Below are 18,771 nucleotides of genomic sequence, written 5' to 3'. Positions count from 1 at the left end.
GAGAGGGATGGTGCTGTCTAGGCCTTCTGACTGGGATCAGTCTTGCTTTTATTGCTTGCCTATCTCCTACAGCACTGGGCTGCCTAGAACCACCAGTACCTTTGTCATCCAGCAGGTGTGTTACGTGGTACTGAATTCTCCAGTCTGCCCTCCACTGTATAAGCCCAGCTGCCACTTGTGCAGGTGTGGGTTTTTTTGTGTGCTGTGTGTGGGTTTGTGGTGTGACTTTGCTTGTTTGTTTGTGGGGTTTTTGGTTGGTTTTTTTTGTGTTTTTTTTGGTGGTGGATTATTATTTTTTTTTGTGCTTGTGTGTGGGTTTGTTTTTTTTTTTTCTTCCCTTTCTCCTTGATGACCCATCTGGTGCTCTTACCCTCCCAGAAGGAGCAGGGGGAAAGGGACAGGTTGTAAAAACAAAACTGCTCCTGGAGCCTTTGAAAATGCAGACAAACACCAGTAACATGTTTAGCTCTTTATTAGGTGGAGGAAGGGCTAAAAGTAAACTTTTAAAACATTCACCACATTGGTGCAGGCACAAGGACCAGGAGTTGCCTCTAGGGTCTTGTTTTAAACTAAGTGGGAAGGGACAGGTAAAGTTGTCATCCAGCAACTCTGTCTTTCCTGGGCAGATTGGCTCAGAGAGAAAAAAAAAAAAAAAAAAAAAAAAAAAAAGAGAGGAAAAAGACACAGCTTATATTTTCATTTAAGAAACTGATACACAGTTTTTGCCTCTAATGATGAAAAGGAGGTTCCAGGACACACTGAGCCACCCAAAGTCTTTTGCTAGAGAAACAAATAAACAAAAAACCCAAAACAACCAAACAAAAAAGAAAAGCCTTTCTGTTTTATTACTATTCAAAAACTGAAAAGTAAAACGGTGAGGCTGCAGCTCAGGGCCACAGTGACCAAACTGCCCATGGGAGTTCATATTCCACAGCAGGAGGGAGGAGACAAAAGAAAGGGGAAGGGCCATACAAGATTTTTTTCCTTCTCTTTAAAGTAACAGCTATATTGGGGGTGGGGGCAGAAATCAAACCAACAGGACACATCTTGATTTTTTTTTTTTTTTGGGGTGGGGGGGGAAGTTAGGCCTCCTTATTTGTCTGAATTTATAACTGCATTAAATAAATGGGCTCCTGCTTGAAAAAAAGGGTGCAGTTTGTCTTTGACAGTTATAAAGCTTAAAAAACAAGAAAGGATGCCCTGTTGCAGATGGGAAATGAATAATTTGTTTTCCTACAAAGAAAAAAAAACAGCCGCAAGATGCAGAAAACCACATTTAGGCTCTATTACATTTACAAATACATACATAAATATATTACATACAACAGCAACTCAAAGAGGAAGCAGGTGAGTCACACAGAGGATGGCTGACCGGCTGCAATTTTCCCCGCATAGACATTTGGCTGAGCAGTTACTTCTAATAATTCCAGTAATGGGCTTCAGCTTTTTTTTTTTTTTTTTTCCCCTGTTCTCTTTTCTTTTGTTGTTTTCTCTTCCTCTCATTCTCTCCCTCCTCCCTTGTTTTGGATTTAGTTTGTCCAATATGGAGAAGTGCCATAGGTGGTTTTGGTAGCCTGAGACTTTTGCTGCATGGTGCTGGGTTGGTTGCGTTGGCCAGATCCACCCTAGAAATTGGAAAGAAAGGAGACACAAGCATCAGCTGCCATAGCACCAGCACTCCCAGGAAGACAAACCTGTCCATACATCAGCAGAAGAGCTGCCACACCCAGGGACAGCCCTGATACCTCCCAATGCAGTGATGCTGCCCCCTGAGTGGATCAATTTCTGCTTTGCAACTTCTCCATGTCTCGCAATCCAGGACAAGTGGCCAGAGAGAGGCAGGAGTGCAGGATGCACCATCCCACCACTCCCCACCCAAGACAGGCTCAAGCACAAGAAAGGAGAGGAACAGGACTGGGGACAGCAAAGGAGCTCTCTCAAGGTGAACTGAGGTGGTGCACCAGCCAAGGATGTCACACATTCAGAGAGAGAAGTCATTTCCTATTTCTGGACTCTAAGCTTCCTCTGTTTCAGTCTGTGCCCATTGTCTCTGGTCCTGACACTGGGCACCACTGACAAGAGTCTGGTTCCATCCCCTTTACACTCTCCCTTCAGGTATTTACATTGTTAAGATTCCCTCCTGAGCCTTCTCCAGGCTGAACAGTCCCAGCTCTCTCAGCCTTTCCTCATATGAGAGATGATCTATTCCCTTCATCTTCCTTGGGGCTGAACTCTCCAATACATCAATGTCTCTCTTGTACTGGGGAACCCAGAACTGGACACAGTACTTCATGTGTGGCCTCACCAGTGCTGAGCAGAGGGGAAGGATCATCTCCCTTGACCTACTGGCAGTACTTTGCCTAATGCAGCCCAGAAGATTGTTTGCCTTCTTTGCAGCAGGGGCACATTGTTGGCTCATGGTCAACTTGGTGTCCACCAGGATGCCCAGGGCCTTTTCTGCCAAGCTGCTTTGGCCCCCAGCATATACTGGAGCATAGGGTTGTTTCTCCCCAGGTGCAGGACTTCGCACTTGCCTGTCACTCTGCAATCATTGTCAAGGCCCTTTCCCAATGAGCAAAGAAAAAAACAGAAGGAAGCAAAAATCCCCAAGACCCTGCTGGGATGTGGATGTGAGCAATCTGCCCTTAGGCATTCTGTAGATGTGGAAGGGGACAACTCACCTGCCCATCTTGCTGAAGATGGTGATGCAGCATCTGAGAATGAGGCTGCTGATGCGCTGGCAGGATATGAAGAAATGGGGCTGGAGCATAACCTGGGGCAGCACCAGGGTTCAGGGGCCCAGTCGATCCAAGAGCAGAGGGCAGGCTGAAAGGAGGTGGCGTGCCAGCGTGGAATCCCTGCTTGTCAAATGTCTGCACAGGAGGTGAGGCAGACAGCATAAGAGACTGGTGTCAGCAGCCCCACGGTGACCAGACAAGAACAAGAGTGGCCCAAACACACATGACCTGAACCTTTTACCAACCCTGTGAGCAAGCCAAGTCACACTTGAGAGCATTTCAACAGGTGAGTTTCAGCTCCTGTTCTCATCCATACTTCTGCACAAACGCCTCCAACATTTTATTTTATTTCCACAGCTACTGTGCTCCTTTTTTCCCTGACCTTTTTACTCAGTGGGACATGGGATGGCAGCAGCTACCTGAAATCAGTCCATCACAGTGGACAAGGCACTTCTCAAACAAAGCCAGCATAAGAAATGCCACAGCCTGCTGAGACTGACTGGCCTGGGAATGGCCCTAGCAGCCAGCACTCTGCAGGGGGAGCCATCAGCCATGGATGAGGAGGGTCCAGCATTGCTTACCTGAGTCTTGTTATAGACTGAGCCACTGATATCAGGCACACCTGTGTTACTTGAGGTCACGGAAATACCTGGAAAACAAAAAAAAGCCATTGACAATGAGAAAGTAAACCACTACCCAGCATGAGCCTTGTGCTTTGCTCCCAGCACCTCTGGCAGCCTTGGTGGATGTACCTTTGTCCTCAGCCACTGCACCACATGCCCTGCTGCTGCTGCCGGCCAGCCTGGTGGGGTTCTCTGTGCTGTCAGACCCACAGCACCTCACATGGGAACAGAAGAAAGGGCTCAGTTCCTCACTCCTGCTGCAAAGCGGGAAACCAGCCCACTGGGATAAATCACTCACATCCATGACCCAGCAGTTATTGCTTGGATTCAAATACACTTCACCAGGCAGCATCTGGCTGCACCAAACACTCATTTAACCTCACGAAAAGCCAGCTTTGCCCTAAGCTTAGGGATGCATTTGGCTCTACTGCAGCATTCAAGTGCTTTCCAGTAATGAACTGAGCAATGAGACTCAGCATCTGCTATACATTTGAGCCCTTGTCCTTTTACATCCAGGTCTGCAGTGTTACTCTGTCCTGAGAGAATTAATATCACTGATTCAGCCTGGCTTTCACCTGGACTGGCTGGTGCCACAACAGGCTCAGAAACACTCACCAGCGAGGTGACTCTCAAACCAGCTAATTATTCAGTTTCATAAGGACTGGCTCTAATAATTTCACTTGGATCCGAATAAAACCAGCAGTTCCTTTGGCCAGTGAATTAGAGGACTGGACTCAGAGGGTGTGCACTGCTCTGAGGTTGTACCCTTCTTAGGACATTGCTCTTTTTTTTGGATTGCTCCTCTACAGAGGAAAGCATGACCAGCTCTTGGCTGAAGACAGTCCAGTTGGAGTTTCAAATGCATGGCAAATGCTTGGTATTTGCTTAAGCTCAAGGATGAACTATAATAGTTAGTGCTAAGCAATTCAGTATACGTTTCTCAGGTCTAATCAGCACGTGCAGAATTAGGCTTTTATATAAGCTGTATAAATTCTTCAGCCTTTACAGTCACAAAGGAAACATTTCCAGGCATGAAACAATGTGATGAGTTACAAGGTGTACGGACAGCAGCTGAAACAACAGCCCAGAGATGTGCCAACTACCCTGCTTACTTCTAACACAGGGCTATCTCAGGTGCCTACCAAGAAACTCAAAATCTAGTCTTCATTTGGCAGAGGACAATTTCAGCAGCAGCATACAACTGCTTAGGCTTCAAAAACATGGCACTGCTGCAGGACCACTATACACTTCAACAAAGAAAACTTTGGCAGAGGAAAGAGCTCATAATTTCTCCCATGTATAATTGTGGACAAAGCAGTGTATCAGCCATGCAAATCCTTATGCAAAGGAACACGTGGGCCATTAAAAAATGCATTCTGTATACAGGAGATGGAGAAACAACTTGGATCTTGACCCTATTTAGAATTAGCTGCTGTGATGACTGCGCAGCACTGGGAGTTTGCCCTACTAAATCCTACTCAAGAGCAACCTCAAGTCTCATGTGTTACCTTTCCCAGGTCCAGTGCCAGCAGATTTGCTTTGTACTTGAGATGACCCACTGTAGCCTCCTTTGCTGTAATCTCCAGCTGCTGTTCCCTGCGTTAAGTCATCATAGCCTGCCAGTGTGGTACAAGACAAGGTGTTAACAGTATGCAAGCAGCTCTGCAGATGCTCACATGAAAAGCGCAGTGGTAAGCATACCTGCTCCATAGCTGTGCTGCCCATAGCCACTCGCCTGCTGGAAAGGAGCCGAGGCAGTGTTCAGGTTGACTCCATGCTGTTTAGCAGATGCTGGAGGTACCTGGACAAAGGAACAAAAGGTGCTGTAACTGGGGAATAGCACGCAAAACACAAGCTCCCTCTGCCATTTAGTGGGGAAGGCACCTCCACCTCACATGGGAAATTTAATCTGGAGTTGGGAGAACCAAGATGGCATGGGACATGGCATTCACACTTCCAGCAGTAACTTGCTGCAGTGGCTTTGTGCAAGGCTCAAATTTTCTGCTAGAGCCACCCCTCTGATTGCAGTGCAACCTTGTCTCAGAACAGGCTGTGTATTTCTTTCATACACTAACTATAAACAGCAAATTCTCGCCCACAAAACCAAGAAGGAGCAACCATAGTGCTCTCCCTCCAGAATCAAAAGAAACACCAACTGCTGCCTGAGGCTGTTTCAAAAAACACAGTTGTACAGGGCCTTAAAATACTCATCTACCGTTCTACCTGGAGCATCTCTTCTTCCCAAATTACAGTCTCCCTCATGAAACTAACAGCCTTGCTCTCTGACTTAATGGGGTCTCCTCCATTCTTGAAATGATTGCTGACTCAGCTTTGGGTTTCCCTTTGACTCTCCAGAGGATAGCCAAGGCCTCCTTAGAATTACAGCTGGCGAGAGGGGTCAAGGACAGCAAAAAGAACTTTTTCAAATACATAGCAGATAAAACTAATACCAGAGGCAATGTAGGCCCACTAATGAACGGGGTGGGTGCCCTGGTGGCAGAAGATACAGAGAAGGCAGAATTACTGAATGCCTTCTTTGTCTCTGTCTACTCTGCCGGAGGCTGTCCTGGGGAGCCCTGTACCCCTGAGACCCCGGATGAAGCCAGGTCAATGGAGGAGTTTGCTTTAGTTGATGAGGATTGGGTTAGGGAGCAATTAAATAGTCTGGACATCCATAAATCCATGGGTCCAGATGGGATGCATCCGCAGGTGCTGAGGGAGCTGGCTGAGGTCATTGCTGGACCGCTCTCCATCATCTTTGCCAAGTCTTGGGAAACGGGGGAGGTGCCTGAGGACTGGAGGAAAGCAAATGTCACTCCATTCTTCAAAAAGGGCAAGAAGGAGGACCCGGGTAATTATAGACTGGTCAGCCTCACCTCTGTCCCTGGGAAAGTAATGGAACAGCTTATCCTTGGTGCCATCTCAAGGCATATCAAGGATAAGAGGGTTATTAGGGGCAGTCAGCATGGCTTTACCAAGGGTAAGTCATGCTTGACCAACCTCATAGCCTTTTATGAGAATGTAACAAGGTGGATGGATGATGGCAGAGCGGTAGATGTGGTCTGCCTTGACTTCAGTAAAGCCTTTGACACAGTCTCCCACAGCATCCTCACAGCTAAGTTGAGGAGGTGTGGTCTAGACAATAGAGTAGTGAGGTGGGTTGCAAACTGGCTTAAGGAGAGAAGCCAGAGAGTGGTAGTCAATGGTGCGGAGTCTAGTTGGAGGCCAGTATCTAGTGGAGTGCCTCAGGGGTCAGTGCTGGGGCCAATATTATTCAATATATTCATTAACGATTTAGACGAGGGAATAGAGTGTACTATCAGCAAGTTTGCTGATGACACTAAGCTGGGAGGGGTGGCTGACACGCCAGAAGGCTGTGCTGCCATCCAGCGGGACCTGGACAGGCTGGAGAGATGGGCGGGGAATAACCTGATGAAATTTAACAAGGGAAAGTGTAGAGTCCTGCATCTGGGCAGGAACAACCCCAGGTTCCAGTATAGGTTGGGAAATTACATATTAGAGAGCAGTGTAGAGGAAAGGGACCTGGGGGTCCTGGTGGACAACAGGATGACCATGAGCCAGCACTGTGCCCTTGTGGCCAGGAAGGCCAATGGCATCCTGGGGTGTATTAGAAGGGGGGTGGCTAGTAGATCGAGAGAGGTCCTCCTTCCCCTCTACTCCGCCCTGGTGAGACCACATCTGGAATATTGTGTCCAGTTCTGGGCCCCTCAGTTCAAGAAGGACAGGGAACTGCTGGAGAGGGTCCAGCGTAGGGCAACCAAGATGATTAAGGGAGTGGAGCATCTCCCTTATGAAGAAAGGTTGAGGGAGCTGGGGCTCTTTAGTTTGGAGAAGAGGAGACTAAGGGGGGCCTTATTAATGTTTATAAATATATAAAGGGTGAGTGCCATGAGGATGGAGCCAGGCTCTTCTCGGTGGCCAACAATGATAGGACAAGGGGTAATGGGATCAAGCTGGAGCACAAGAGGTTCCGCTTAAATTTGAGAAAAAACTTCTTCTCAGTGAGGGTGTCAGAGCACTGGAACAGGCTGCCCAGGGAGGTTGTGGAGTCTCCTTCTCTGGAGACATTCAAAACCCGCCTGGTCATGTTCCTGTGTGACCTCACCTAGGTGTTCCTGCTCCAGCAGGGGGATTGAACTAGATGATCTTTTGAGGTCCCTTCCAATCCCAAACATACTGTGATACTGTGATGCTATGGGCTTTCAGGAACAAAGTCCATGAACTGTAGCTGTCTGTTCTTTACAATAACCTGTGCAGGAGTCCATGACTTCTGGCATTTTAAATTTCACATTTTCTTGGGGAAGAGAGTGCAGCTATTTTCTCATGCTTGCATGTTTTTAGAGATCCCTTGCAGACTGGGGAAGATGACTCTGCTGTCATAAGACTCCACCTGGAGCACCATATTCAGTTCTGGTGCCCCCAGCACAAAAAAAAAAGACATGGACCTGTTAGAGCAGGGCCACAAAAATGATCAGAGGGAAGGAACACCTCTGCTATGAAGAAAGGCTGAGAGAGTAGGGGTTATTCAGCCTGGAGAAAGCTCTGGGGAGATCTTATTGCAGCCTTTCAGTACTTAAAGAGGGCTTATAAGAAGGACAGAGAGACACTTTTTAGTAGGGCCTGTAGTGACAGGACAAGGGGCAATGGTTTTAAACTGAAAGAGGGTAGATTTAGATGGAACATAAGGAAGAAATGCCCTCTACATCAAGAGATGGATAGAGTGTGAAGAGCTGTCACTGAATAATAGCCACAAGCAGGTTGAAAGCTTATGGGTAAGAATCAGAGACCAGGACAACAAAGGAAACCTCGTGGTTGGTGTCTACTACAGGCCATCCAATCAGGGGAAACTACTGATGAAGCCTTCTTACTCCAGCTACAGAAGGCATCGTGCTTGCAGGCTCTTCTGCTGGGGGACTTCGGCCACCCTGACATCTGCTGGAAAAGTGGCACGGTGAGCTGTAGGCAACCCGGGAGACTCCCGGAGTGCATTGAGGATAACTTCCTCAGCCAGGTAACAGACAGCCCTACCAAGGGGATGCAATACTGGATCTCGTGGTCACCAATGCAAGTGACCTAATTGGTGACATCAAGATTGGAGGCAGCCTGGGCTACAGTGATCAGGTGCTCATGGAGTTTGCAGTCCTGAGGGATGTGGGGCAGGCAAAGAGTAAAGTCAGGACCCTGAATTTTAGGAAAGCCAACTTCCAGCTCTTCAAGGAGTTAGTCGACAGGACCCCTGGGAAACTGCCCTCAGGGGCAAGGGAGCAGAACAGAGCTGGCAGATTTTAAGGATGCTTTCCACAGAATACAAGAGGTCACGATCCCCAGGTGTAAGAAATCAGGTAAGGAAGGCAAGAGCCTGGCATGGCTGAGTCAAGACCTGCTGGTCAAACTAAAGGGCAAGAAGGAAATGCCCAGGCAGTGGAAGCAGGGACAGGTATCCTGGGAAGAGCATAGGGACGCTGCCCAGTTGTGCAGAGATGGGGTCAGGAAGGCTAAGGTGCAGTTGGAGCTGAACTTGGCAAGGGACACAAAGAGTAACAAGAAGGGATTCTACAGGTATGTCAACCAGAAAAGGAAGGTCAGAGGAAGCGTGCCCCACGATGAGGAAGACTGGTAAACTGGTAACAAGGGACAAGGAGAAGGCTGAGGTTCTCAACGACTTCTTTGTCTCAGGCTTCACTGGCAAACTCTCTTCTCACACCTCTCGAGTGGATGAACTACAAGATGGGGACTGGGGAAGCAAAGTCTCTCGCACTGTAAGAGAAGATCAGGTTCATGATCACTTGAGGAACCTGAAAATATATAAATCTATGGGCCCTGAAAAGATGCATCCCAGAGTCCTGAGAGAATTGGCTGCTGTAGGTGCCAAGCCACTCTCCATGATATTTGAGATGTCATGGCAGTCAGATCAAGTCCCTGGTCACTGGAAAAAGGGAAACATCACACCCATTTTTAAAAAGGGTAGAAAGGAGTACCCCAAGAACTACCGACCTGCCAGCCCTCACCTCTGTGCCTAGGAAGATCATGGAACAGATCCTCCTAGAAGTTATGCTAAGGCACATGGAGGACAGGGACTTGATTGCAGGAAGCCAGCATGTCTTCACCAAGGGCAAGGCCTGCTTGATCAACCTAGTGGCCTTCTATGATGGAGTAATTACATCAGTAGGCAAAGGCAGGGCTATGGATGTCGTCTATCTGGACTTGTGCAAAGCCTTTGACACAATCCTGCACAACATCCTTATCTCTAAAATTGAGAGATATGGATTTGATGAGTGGACTGTTGTGTGAAAGTGGAACTGGCTGGATGGTCACACCCAGAGAGTAGTGGTCAATGACTCAAGGTCTGGATGGACACCAGTGACAAGTGGTGTCCCTCAGGGGTCCGTACTCAGACCAATACTGTTTATTATATTCAGCAATGACATAGACCATGGGATCGAGTGCACCCTCAGCAGGTTTGTGGATACCACCAAGCTGAGTGGTGCAGTTGACACACCTAAGGGACAGGATGCCATCCAGAGGGACCTGGACGAGCTCAAGAAGTGGGCCCATGTGAACCTCATGAGGTTTAACAAGGCCAAGTGCAAGGTCCTGCACCTGTGTTGGGGCAATCCCTGGTATCAATACAGGCTGGGGGATGAAGGGATTGAGAGCAGCCCTGCAGAGAAGGACTTGGGGGTACTGGTGGATGAAAGATTGGACATGAGCCAGCAATGTGTGATTGCAGCACAGAAGGTAAATCTTATATTGGGATGCATCAAAAGAAGCATGGCCAGCAGGTCAAGGTAGGTGATTCTGCCCTTCTACTCTGCTCTGGTGAGACCCCACCTGGAGTACTGCGTCCACCCCTGGAGCCCTTAGTACAGGACAGACATGGACCTGTTGGAGAGGGCCCAGAGGAGGGCCACAAAAATGATCAGAGGGCTGGAACTCCTCTCCAGGCTGAGAGAGTTGGGGTTGTTCAGCCTGGAGAAGAGAACGCTCTGGGGAGACCTTATTGCAGCCTTTCAGCACTTAAAAGGGGCGCAGACTTTTTTAGTAGGGCCTGTTACGATAGGACAAGGGGTGATGGTTTTAAACTAAAGGAGGGGAGAGTCAGGCTAGACATGAGGAAGAAATTTTTTACGAGTGGTGAAACACTGGAACAGGTTGCCCAGAGAGGTGATAGATACCCTATCCCTGGAAACATTCAAGGCCAGGCTGTACAGGGCTCTGAGGAACCTGATCTAGTTGAAGATGTCCCTGCTCATTACAGGGGGGGTTGGACTAGATGACCTTTGAAGGTCCCTTCCAACCCAAACTATTCTATGATTCTATGAATATTTTTTTTTACGATTAAGGTGGTGAGATACTGGCCACCTAGAGAAGTTGTGGATGCCCTATTATTGGAAGTGTTCAAGGTCAGTTTGGATGGGGCTCTGAGCAGCCTGATTTAGTGAAAGATGTCCCTGCTCATGACAGGGGGTTGGACTAGGTGATCTTTAAAGGTCTCTTCCAACCCAAACCATCCTATAATTCCAAGATGTAGAAGGTTTGGGCTGGAGAAGAAAACTAGAGAGGCAAGAAGGAAGTGTTACGGATTAGGCTGTCACACTTACAAACATGGTTGGCCCATACTGGAATGCACTGGGTACACCAGGCACACCAGTATAATAAGGTAACCCAGTGTAGCTGTACCCTGGGGGCAGGGTGGGGTTGAGGAAGGGCTGCTGAGTTGTATGGTGAGTCTGCGTCTGGTTCTGCTGTGGCTGGGAGAGCGTGGTAGCAGGAGTAGGAGAGGCAGAATCCCCACGGCCAAATTTTATGTCACCTGTGAAAGAAAAAAAACTGATCAGAAAAGCTATCAAAGCTACTCCAAAAGTAGAGGATTCAAAGCATTCAAATCTTCTGAATACAAGAAGACAACTACAGAAGAGAGCACATCCTGCACTTGAAAGGCTGCAGTTGTTCACAGGAAGAACTCTCCCAGTCTCTGTTCCTGATGGCCATGGGGACATTGCTTGTGCATGGCACAGAACTCTGAGCCATGGCTAAATCCACTGATAAAATGGAGATACCAATACTTCCCTATCTCACACAGTCTGACCAGATTAATTACTATCAGATCATTGCAATCAAACTTGCTAAATGCAGAAGTATGGTAAATAGCCAAAGAGCAAATGGTTTTTGGGTTAAAGTGTGACTCTCCTAGAGGTTAAACTGATTAGATAAGCTTCATGGGCTGAAAGCAAGTTAGGATTTATAGGTGGTGATAGGCATATTTTTGGCAATGTCTATTTGTCAAGCATGACTGGTTAGATGTCCAGTTCCTCACATCACCAAAGTTCTGGAGACAGTAACTGAAGGCCAGGAAAGCAAGCCTTGCATTGCAGGCCCCGAGAGAAGCGGTTATGCAGCAGGAAACTCCCAAACACTTGCATTTTCTGGCAGCCTACAGAGCAGCTTGTTCACGTGTTTTTTGGGAGGTGAAATATATCAGTCGCATCTATCTCATTCCCAACTAGTATTCCTTTATGTTGGTTACCAAAAAGTATGACAACACTTAATAATGGCTTTATAGGAATTATAACACCTATGGCTACAGTTTTAAGCTGTAATCAGATGTCAGTGAAAGAAAACCAGTGGCTGAAAATCCATTGATGTAATGTTTATAGGCTGATAAAAAAAGAGCAAGAGAAGGAATGAGGAAGGGCTTCTTAGATGACAGACTTCTGGGAATGAAGTCCATTAGATTTGGGGACGGTGAGGGAGAGCCTGCCAGATGCAGCTCCTGCTGGGAACACAGAATAATCAAATCATTTTGGTTGGAAGAGACCCTCAAGATCATCAAGTCCAACCATTAACCTAACACTGGCTCTAAACCATATCCTTAAAAATATAATCTATGCAACTTTTAAACACCTCCAGGGATGGTGACACAACCATTTCCCTGGGCAGCCTGTTCCAATGCCTGACAACCCTGTCTGTGAACAAATTTTTGCTAATATCCAATCTAAACCTCCCCTGGTGCACCTTGAGGCCATTTCCTCTTGTCCCATCACTTGCTACTTGGGAAAAGAGACCAACATCCTCCATGCTGTAACCTCCTTTCAGGTAGTTGAACTTGCAGGTAGTCAACTGAACCTCCTCTTCTCCAGACTAAACGAACCCACTACTCATAAAACTTGTTCTCCAGAGCCTTAGCCAGCTTCATTGCCCTTCTCTGAACTCTCTCCAGCACATCAACGTCTTTCTTGTAGTAACGGGCCCAAAATGGAACACAGTATTCGAGGTGCGGCCTCACCAGTACCAAGTACACAGGGATGATCACTTCCCTTAGTCCTGTTGGCCACCTGGGCACACTGCTGGCTCATATTCAGCTGGATGTCAACCAACACACCCAGGTCCTTTTCTGCCAGGCAGCTTTCCAGCCACTCTTCCCCAACCCTGTAGCATTGCATGGGGTTGTTGTGACCCAAGTGCAGGTCAACACTCCCACCCACTTTAGTGTCATCTCCAAACTTACTGAGGGTGCACTCAATCCCCTCATCCGGATCATTGATAAAGATATTAAACAGGACTGGCCCCAGTACTGAGTCCTGGGGAACATCACTCATGGCCGGCCACCAACTGGATTTGACTCCATTCACCACAAGTCTTTGGGCCCAGCCATCCAGCCAGTTCTTTATCCATCGCAGAGTACACCCATCCTGGCCATGAGCTGCCAGCTTCTCCAGGACAATGCTGTGAGAAAGTGTCAAAGGTTTTACTGAAATGCAAGTATACAACATGGACACCCTTTCCCTCATCCACTAAGTGGGTCACTTTTTCACAGGAGACCAGGTTGGTCAAGCAGGACCTGCCTTTCATAACCCATGATGACTGGGCCTGATCACTTGGTTGTCCTGTATGTGCCGCATGATGGCACTCAGGATGATCTGTTCCATGACTTTGCCTGGTACCAAGGTCAGACCAATAGGCCTGTAATTCCCTGGATCCTCCTTCCTTGTAGATGGGTGTCACATTTGCATACTTCCAGTCAACTGGGACCTCTCTGCTTATCCAGGACTGCTGATAAATAATTGAAAGTGGCTTGGTGAGCACCTCTGCCAGCTCCCTCAGAACGCTTGGAAGTATTCCATCTGGCCCCATAGACTTGTGCGTGCCTAAGTGGTGTAGCAGGTCACTAACTATTTCCCTTATTGGGGCTTCATTCTGCTCTCCATGTCTGTGTTCTGGTTCATGGGGCTGTGTACCTGGAGCACAATTGGCCTTACTATTAAAGACTGAGGCAAACAAGGCATTTAGTAACTCAACCTTTCCCACATCTTCTGTCACAATGTTTCCCCCCGCATCCACCAGAGAGTGGAGATTCTCCTTTTGTTGCCAATGTATTTATATAATCATTTTTTGTTCCCTTTTACAGCAGTAGCCAGGCCCAGCTCTAGCTGGGCTTTGACCCTTCTAATTTTCTCCCTGCATAACTTCACGGCATCCTTGTAGTTCTCCTGAGTTGCCTGCCCCTTCTTCCAAAGGTTATAAATTCTCCTTTTATTCCTGAGTTCCAGCCAAAGCTCTCTGTCCAGCCAGGCTGGTCTTCTTCCCTGCCGGCTCATCTTTCAGCATATATGGACAGCCTGCTCCTATGCCTCTAAGATTTCCTTCTTAAAGAATATCCAGCCTTCCTGAACTCCTTTGTCCTTCAGGACTGCCTCCCAAGGGACTCTTTCATCCAGCCTCCTAATCAGGTCAAAGTGTGCCCTTCAGAAGTCCAAGGTAGCAGTTCTGCTGATTCCCCTCCTTCTCCAAAAATAGAAAACTCGATCATTTCATGATTGCTATGCGTAAGGTGACTTCTGACTGTCACATCACCCACAAGTCTTCCTCTGTTTGCAAACAACAGGTGCAATGGGGTTCCTTCCCTAGTAGGCTCACTAACCAGCTGTGTCAGGAAGTTGTCTTACATACACTCCAGGAGCCTCCTAGACTGCTGTTTTGTATTTCAAGCAGACATCTAGTAAGTTGAAGCCCTCCACAAGAACAAGGGCTAGCAATTGTGAGACTTCTCCCAGCTGCCTGCAGAATATTTCATCTGTTTCTTCATCCTGGTTGGGTGGTCTGTAACAGACTCCCACTAGGATACCTGCCTTGTTGGCCTTCCCCCCCCTTCTTACTCATAAACACTCAAACTCACCCTCATCAAGCTCCAGACAACCAAAACACTCCCTAACACACAAGGCTACCTCACCTCCTCTCCATCCTTGCCTATCCCTTCTGAAGAGTTTATAGCCATCCAATGCAGCACTCCAGTTGTGTGATGTTCCTGTGATGTCAACTATATAATAGGTTTTCTGCTGCACAATGGCTTCCAGCTCCTCCTTTTTGTTGCTCATGCTGCATACATTGTTATAGGTACACTTCCACTGAGCTATTGATCCCTTCACCTTTTTGTGGGGAGAAGCCCTAATTCCTTCGTGGCCATTCTCAGATGCTTCCCTGGTTTCTAACACATCAATAACCCTTGTGTCTTTGCTGCCATATGGTTCTTCATCCCCTACCTCCACTGAGACAGCAGACCAAAGGGCCTTGCTAGCACCCCATCCTTCTACCCTTGGCATGCCACGCTTGGGTTTGTCTCTGCTGTGCTTGGTTTTTTCCCCTTTCCCCTTCAAATCTAGTTTAAAGCTCTTTCAATGAGCCCTGCTAACTCCTGTCCAAGGATCCTTTTCCCCCTTTCAGACAGGTGTATCCCATTTGTCGCCAGCAGGCCAGATATCATGTAAACTGACCCATGATCAAAAAACCCGAAATTCTGCCAGTGACACCAGTCCCGCAGCCTGTTATTGATCTGGTGGGTCTTCCTGTATCTTCTCTCATCGTTCCCTGCAACTGGAAGGACAGAGGAGAACACTACTTGTGCTCCTAATCTCTTAACTAGTCATCCCAAGGCCCTGAAGTCCCTCTTGATTGCCTTCGGATTTCCCACTACAACCTCATCACTTCCTACTTGAAAAATCCATAATGGATAATAATCTGAGGGCCTTACCAGGGCAGGAAGTTTTCTCTTCACATCTTTAACCTGGCCCCAAAGAGGCAGCAGTCTTCCTTAGGAAGTGGGTTCAGTCTGCATATAGAGCCTTCTTGTTGTAGGAAAATAGGAAATTAGGATTTTAGGCCTATATCAGTGTTATAAGCTGTGCTGCTAAGGCTGCAAGTCTCAGCTTGTCCCCTGTATAGTCCTTACCCAGAACCATGAGTGTGGTTACCTTATGCTTGCTTTGTACCCTTAGTTAAGACATTGATAAATGCTATTCTTAGGGTTGCTGATTTCTATGCTAGACTGGTGAACTATGGATAACAAATGAGACAGGTGGAACTTCAAAAGAAGCTAGCCCTGTGACCCGATGACCTTTCGTTCGGTACTTGCCAAGAAAGAAGAAGTGGAACCCGCAGACCACTGGAACAGAAGGAACCTGAGGATATCGACAGTGATAGATATCGACAGTGATAGACAGTGATAAATTTTGCTTAGTTGCATAATACCTGTTAGAACCCTATATAATGACTAGTTATACTGCTGTATGATTGTCACTCTCTGAGGAGGTGACCCAACGCTGCTGTTCCTGTGAATCTTCTACAATAAATACTGCTCAGAGTAACCCACAAGAGTTCGAGTCTCTATCCAGCGCCTACCTACTACCTTTTTTTCAGTTGGCACCCCCCAGATGGGACTCTGCAGCACAAACTGAAACAACAGGACCTGGCCAGGGACAGGTGAGTTCGAGTCTCTCCTGTTCTCCCGATTTGTTTCTTTTCTTTATATTTTTATTAGAGTTCAAGTCTCTAAATATATTTACAAGGATGGGGGCTGGACCCTCAGTTCCTAAAAATACGCCTTTGGCTGAAATGATTTCAAATTGGGGAAGATTGTCAGGAACCGCAGGGTTGCACATAAAAAGATTAATCGCCCTCTGCCAAGATGATTGGCCTTTTATAAGCAGAGTGGCTGGGGCTTCCCTTGATGATCGGTGGCCGATTTATGGCTCATTTGAAGAAACTAAATTGCAGTCTCTCCATAAAATCCTGGAGGACTGCCAGCCCCAACAAACGGACTATTTGTATTTGTGGTTTGACTATGCTGATATACAAAAACAAAAGTAACTCCACAAGAGCATGAATAAACACCAATTACTTGCTTATCTGGATGATGAAATAAGTGACAATTCTAAGCCCAAAACTGATTCACCTGCAGGTATTTTCCCTATGACTTTATCCTATGTGGCTAATCCTAGAGCTGGTCGTAGTAATGCTGGCAACCAGCCACCGCTTCTCGGGGTAACTACACATTACCCCTGGAAACCAGGTGATCTTTTACTCTGGCATGATAAAATGCCGCGACTCCGTGATGACGTGGAGCAATGCTCTAAAATAATTCGAACTATTGCCCGAGATTACTCTCCCAGCTGGAATGATATGCAAACACTTTTGTCCGAATTATTTACACATGAGGAGAAACAAAAGATCCTGGCTAAAGATAAAGAATTGGCTGAACAGACACAGGGACGTAATCCCTGGCCGGAACAAGATCCAAATTGGAACTTACATGAGGAGGACCAAAAAGCTACCTATTTAGTTGCAATTGATAATCTGATTGAAGCAATTCTAAAGTGTGATGAAAAAGTGACTAATTGGTCAAAAGTTACAGAGTGCCAACAGGCTCCTGATGAACACCCGGGAGACTTTTGGCACCGCTTAAGAAAAGCTTTAATACAGTATGGAGGAATGACCGAAGATAATTTTCAAGAACCATTGGCTATTAGCATTTTTGTCAATCAGTCAGCCCCTGATATTCGAAAACATTTTCAAAAACATATGCCTGGCTGGCAAGCAGAGAATTTACAAAAAGTTCTCTCTGTTACTAATTTTGTGTATAATGGCCGTACAGAAGAGCAACAACGTAAGCTACAATTAGAAAGGGAGGCTGAGCGCCTTCGGCAGGAGAAAGAACGTGAGGTCGAACGTAGACGGTATCGAAGAGAAAGACAGGAAGATATGAACTTACTAGCTGTAGCCATAGCTCAGGGGTTTCCGCAACTCAGGGACGTGGGTATCCCCGAGGAGTCCAAGGGGTATTCCAAGCTCGCTTCCCTCGGGGCTGGGGACTCCTCGGCAGAGGAATCGGGATGAAAGTTCCTTTCCACCTATGGGGGGTTCTTTCCCTGTTACAAACCCTGCTGTTACCAACCCTACGAATGACGCAACGCAATTAACCTGTTTTTGGTGTGGTAATTTAGGACACATGCAACGTGAATGCCCGTTGCGACCCCAATATCAACCAGGAGCTACTTTACCTGCACCTGCTGCCACTGCTGGTAGTCAACTTGGTGGTATTACTGACGCCCCTTCTGCTCTGCCACCTCCATATCGTCGTAGCTACTCTCAGTAAGCATTGCATAATGACCTTAGAAATTTCCTCTACAGGCCATGTCTTAGCTGATGTTAATGGAAAATCAGTCTCTTTCTTAGTAGATACTGGGGCTACACTCTCGCTTCTCAACTTTGACGTGCCACAAATATCGCAGGAAATGATTGCTATCAAGGGTGTTACAGGCTCTGTGCCTAACCATGCTCTCTCTAAACCACTCCCTGTTACTTTAGGCGATAAAGTTACATGGGCTCGCTTTATTGTTGCACCGGGGGCACCGACTTCTTTGCTGGGATGAGATCTCTTACAAGAGTTTGGCACTCAATTGACCTATGGTAAAGGTAAAGCTAAATTGATTTTTATTGGAAGTGTTTTCACTCTAGATCATACTCCGAAGAAAGAAGTGGCCATTCCGTGGGAATTGCGGAATGTCCCCTCTGGACTTTGGAGTCATACAACTAAAGATATTGGTCTTTTGAAGTCTGCGCTGCCGGTTGTTATTAAAACTAAAGGTGGTCCCCCTCCTGCTATTAAGCAATATCCAATACCAGCTGTTGCATTACCGAGTTTGCGAAAACAAATTCAAACCTTTCTCAATGAAGGGATTCTAAAACCTGTTATGAGTCCATTTAATACCCCAATTCTTCCAGTAAGTAAAAATCGACTAGATGGGGATGGAGATCCTGAGTACCGTTTTGTACAAGATTTACGGGATATCAATGATTATGTTGAAGCTCCGCACCCAGTTGTACCAGATCCAAGTTTAATTTTAACTGAGATTCCATCTTGGGCACACTGGTACACTGTTTTAGATCTGACAGGAGCTTTCTTTAGCATACCTGTAGCAGAAGAAAGCCAACCTTTGTTTGCCTTCACTTGGGAAGGTCGCCAATTGACTTGGACTCAGCTCCCTCAAGGCTTTACTGCTTCCCCTACCTTGTTTTTGCAAATTCTCAAATATGATCTCCAAGATATTGAATTG

General features: G+C 46.9%; 1 protein-coding gene across 21 annotated transcripts in view; it reads right to left on the bottom strand.

The window, feature by feature from the left end:
- Positions 1-821: 821 nt before the first annotated feature.
- Positions 822-18,771, bottom strand: part of LOC135577195 (ubiquitin-associated protein 2-like) — a 145,186-nt gene continuing 127,236 nt past the window's right edge. For 17 of the 21 annotated variants that reach the window (XM_065045061.1, XM_065045067.1, XM_065045071.1 and 14 more), the window contains 6 exons: positions 10,984-11,195; positions 5,063-5,162; positions 4,870-4,977; positions 3,320-3,387; positions 2,682-2,873; positions 1,262-1,625 (listed from right to left, as the gene is read on the bottom strand). In XM_065045061.1, the coding sequence (XP_064901133.1) occupies positions 1,530-1,625; positions 2,682-2,873; positions 3,320-3,387; positions 4,870-4,977; positions 5,063-5,162; positions 10,984-11,195 (776 nt within the window). In that variant the 3' untranslated portion in view covers positions 1,262-1,529. Of the gene's footprint in view, positions 1,626-2,681; positions 2,874-3,319; positions 3,388-3,490; positions 3,577-4,869; positions 4,978-5,062; positions 5,163-10,983; positions 11,196-18,771 lie in introns of those variants that run through there. The other 4 variants (XR_010468765.1, XR_010468764.1, XM_065045058.1 and 1 more) reach the window with 3 other exon arrangements.

This window comes from Columba livia, chromosome W, assembly GCF_036013475.1.
Source record: "Columba livia isolate bColLiv1 breed racing homer chromosome W, bColLiv1.pat.W.v2, whole genome shotgun sequence".
Classification (NCBI taxonomy): Eukaryota; Metazoa; Chordata; class Aves; order Columbiformes; family Columbidae; genus Columba; species Columba livia.
The sequence above is the reverse complement of the archived record's forward strand: the minus strand, read 5'-3'. Positions and strand labels throughout refer to the sequence as shown.